The sequence below is a fragment of the Cystoisospora suis genome (assembly GCF_002600585.1).
Source record: "Cystoisospora suis strain Wien I chromosome Unknown contig_865, whole genome shotgun sequence".
Classification (NCBI taxonomy): domain Eukaryota; phylum Apicomplexa; class Conoidasida; order Eucoccidiorida; family Sarcocystidae; genus Cystoisospora; species Cystoisospora suis.
The window spans coordinates 1-3,263 of NW_027153666.1; the positions used below are offsets into that span (position 1 = coordinate 1).

Genomic DNA, 3,263 nt, shown 5'->3' on the forward strand with positions numbered 1-3,263 from the left:
CTTTACCTCGACTTCTCCGGCTAACTCTTTGAACTGGCCCCTTAAACTAGCTCTCCGACTTTCTATCCCCCAAATTTTTGTGTGACGAAGTTCCTTCCGAAAAAAGTTGACCACCTTCCGATTTCCTTTTGTTGATGTTCGGACGGATTGGTTTGCAGAGAGCGACCGGGTGACCGCTTCCGAGCGTTTGTCAACCCTGACTCGGCTCTCTTATTGATTCTCCTTCTTTTAATTCTTCCTTCCAACACCTCCTTAATCGAAAATTCTCTCCTAACACCACTAATTCCTCCTTTCTGAATTCTTTCTTGGTCTGTTGTTCCTTCTCCGGGTCATTATTGGCCATTTTTCCATCCTCTTCGCTAATTTCGGCCTTCCCCGGACCTTTCTCTGACCCTCCTAATGGTTCATTTTATTCCCAAATTTCTTCCTGATCCCTTCTTGTTGTTTCCCCTTGTGGTTCTATCCCCAAATTTTCTTTCCTGAAGACGACAATCGTCTTCAATGAACTTTCCTCCCTCTCTTCTCCCGCGTTAACCCGCTTTGCAACCAGCAAGCCTGAAGTCCTCTTGCCCGGCACACATACCTCGCCGGAAGCAGTCTAAACACCGAGTACGCCTGGGGCTGCCTACCTATTGCTTGGACAAGAACTGGTCTAGCGAATGACACTACAGCTACTGGAATCTTGTTCTGTCCAAAAAGAAACAACTCCTCTGTTCTAGACGGTGCCCCTACCTACGGACGGGCTCGCTGCAGAGAGCACCACGGCGTGCTTGCTGTCCCCTCCTTAGTAGAGTATATCTTCTTCATGAGGAAACATACCTGCACAACACCGCAGACCAGACACGGCATTACCTCGCCTGCAAAAAGGACTCGCAGTACGGCGGAGAACGGCCCAGACGCAGAGAAGCCGAGAACATACATACATGGCCACACCCACGTCCGGCCAAAGTTGCTAGGGTAGACTAAGGAAGACGCTTGTTTGCACAGCGGTCCAGTTCACTCCGTCAGACTGGTGCAACCCGTTGATCCCTTCTGACTGCTTGAACGAACGAGATGACAACCGTGCAACTCTTCTTTGAAAGCGTGCCAACGTTCTGGTAGGAAAACATTCAACCGGATTGGAACGAGACGCAGCCGGACCAACTAGAAACACCTTTCTTCAGGCACCACAAGACAGAGCTCCACAAGCCTACGAGCGTGCGAGCTGTCGACAGAAAACACGCACCACACCCCGGAAAGACCCATCTTTTCATGCGTACTGGCCCAGCAGCTCTAGTGAGGTCTTTCTCCCTGAGAAAAAGCCATCGGGGAGCGCGAAGCAGCAAAACACCTGTTTCCTAGTTGCACTCAAGCGGCGGTCCGTCCTCCTCATGCCAGCCACTCCCCAACGTCGTTTCTATTCTACCGAACCCACGGCCTCGAAAAGACCGGTACAACACAAGCACGCAAGCCACAACAGTTGGCTCAGAAACTGACGGTTAAAGACGCGGCCGTCAGTCCTCGACCTCTTCACGTGTTGCGCGAACCAAAGACCTGTGACTGCTCCCTGGCCCGAAATACAGCTAGGCTCCTTCGGGTGCGGCAATTACGTTCGGTGACTGCAGAGACAGCCACTCGCATAACGGGTCAGGGCTCCCCAGTCGCCTTTCCCCCCGCGCCGGGACCAGCGAAGTGCCCTACGGCTTCTCTGATGAGCGTGTGAACACCCGAGAGCCATCCAGTCTTTGAACACGGCCTGTTGTTCAACGAAAAGAAAGTACCGGAGCAAAGCGTGCTCACGATTTACACACTGTGCCTCTCAAGCAACCCGGCAACCAACGGCTTACGCACGCATATACTTGCATCGCGGTACTTTGCGCGAACACGAAACGAAGGGAGCCCAGACAGACACAACGGGCTGTCTTCCTCTCGTCCATGCGCACACCCAAGGTAAACCCACAGCACGACGCCTTTTATTTATGGCGTCGTGCTGTGGTTGCTGCGAACGTGTTGAGAAAGCGGTACCACGAAGGAGCCCCCGACTCCAAAAGCAATAAGTGCGTGTATTCCCCGTGAGGGCAGCTGCAACGAGAGAAAATCCGGAAGTGCAAACAAGTTGCTAAGATGTCTATGAAAACCCTGCTCCGGGGCAGGGGAGCGGGGAAGCGAGCGCGACGACCAGCACAGCTGTCGCGGATACTGATCAAGCCAAGGTCGTGCTAGCCATCTGCACACCGTACACAGCATCGCCGCTGCGCCCAGCACGGTACCCCCCTCCCCCTCTTTCTGCTCTGGAGTGCAGAAAATGGGGCGTTTCGCTTGCGCGTCGTGCGAAGTGGAGCAGTCGCAGGGCCGCGTATACACGCGAAACGCAGCGCACTCGTACAAATCCGAGACTCGAGTCCCGGACAAAGTCCCAGGCTCATGTGGTTTCCCAGTTCGGTCTGCTACGCTTAGCTGAGCGAGAAGACATGAGTGCTTAGTGCTCTACGTTCAGCCATACAGCAATGAAACAGAAGATATGAGATCGTGCCAACCCTGCAGTTCCGAGCACACAAAGCAGACTCACGGTCCTTCAGAGTAGAACGTCAGCACGGCAGCGGCAGAACAGTCCTCGCCTCACAGGTGCCGAGACGTAACACCTGCCGGACAGTGACTGAGCAACACAGTTTTAATTCACGCAGGCACTCCAGAACACCCACATGGTCGTACGACGGCAGCAAAGGCATGCTGACTTCCTGACCCGAGCAACCGCGCCGCTACCAATATGTTGCCCGGCGGCTGTGCACAGATCAGACGTATTCCCTATATACCCCGGCTTTCGATCTTGAAACGATATAGGTACCAGTCCCCCTCACCGCAGTCACGAAGTCCACCGCAGAGACCCTACCTGTAGTGGGCCGAGCGAGTCCGCGTGGTTCAGGGCGAGTTTGTGTGTGGCTTCCACGCACGTCGCCATGGTGGCCAGGGACTGCTTCATACGCAGGTAATACACACTCGCCGCTCCACACCCTCCGCAGCGGCCCCGCTGCAGGGACCCATGAGGAGACGGTACAGTTCCCCGTGACACTCCGGATTCGAGCTGCAGCAAGCCGTCAGAGCCCCCCGAGAGATGCCTGCGTGTAACGGATTCGTCATCGTCGTCGTTTGCAAAGTTTCGGCCCTCAGTCAACGAGGACGACGCAGAATCCTGATTGCTTGGGTCCCGGAAGAGCTGGAGCGGCTGCAATGCCATAAGCCGTCGTTGGGCCTCCACAGCCGTCAGGGCCGTTGCACCGAAGGAA

General features: G+C 55.0%; 1 protein-coding gene across 1 annotated transcript in view; it reads right to left on the reverse strand.

The window, feature by feature from the left end:
* Positions 1-728: 728 nt before the first annotated feature.
* The window catches only part of CSUI_002066 (uncharacterized protein), a 6,434-nt gene continuing 3,899 nt past the window's right edge, over positions 729-3,263 (reverse strand). Inside the window, exons 3-4 of the mRNA XM_068062268.1 lie at positions 2,870-3,229; positions 729-819 (exon numbers count right to left, since the gene is read on the reverse strand). Coding sequence (XP_067925755.1) covers positions 733-819; positions 2,870-3,229 — 447 coding nt within the window. The 3' untranslated portion in view covers positions 729-732. The remainder of the gene's footprint in view (positions 820-2,869; positions 3,230-3,263) is intronic.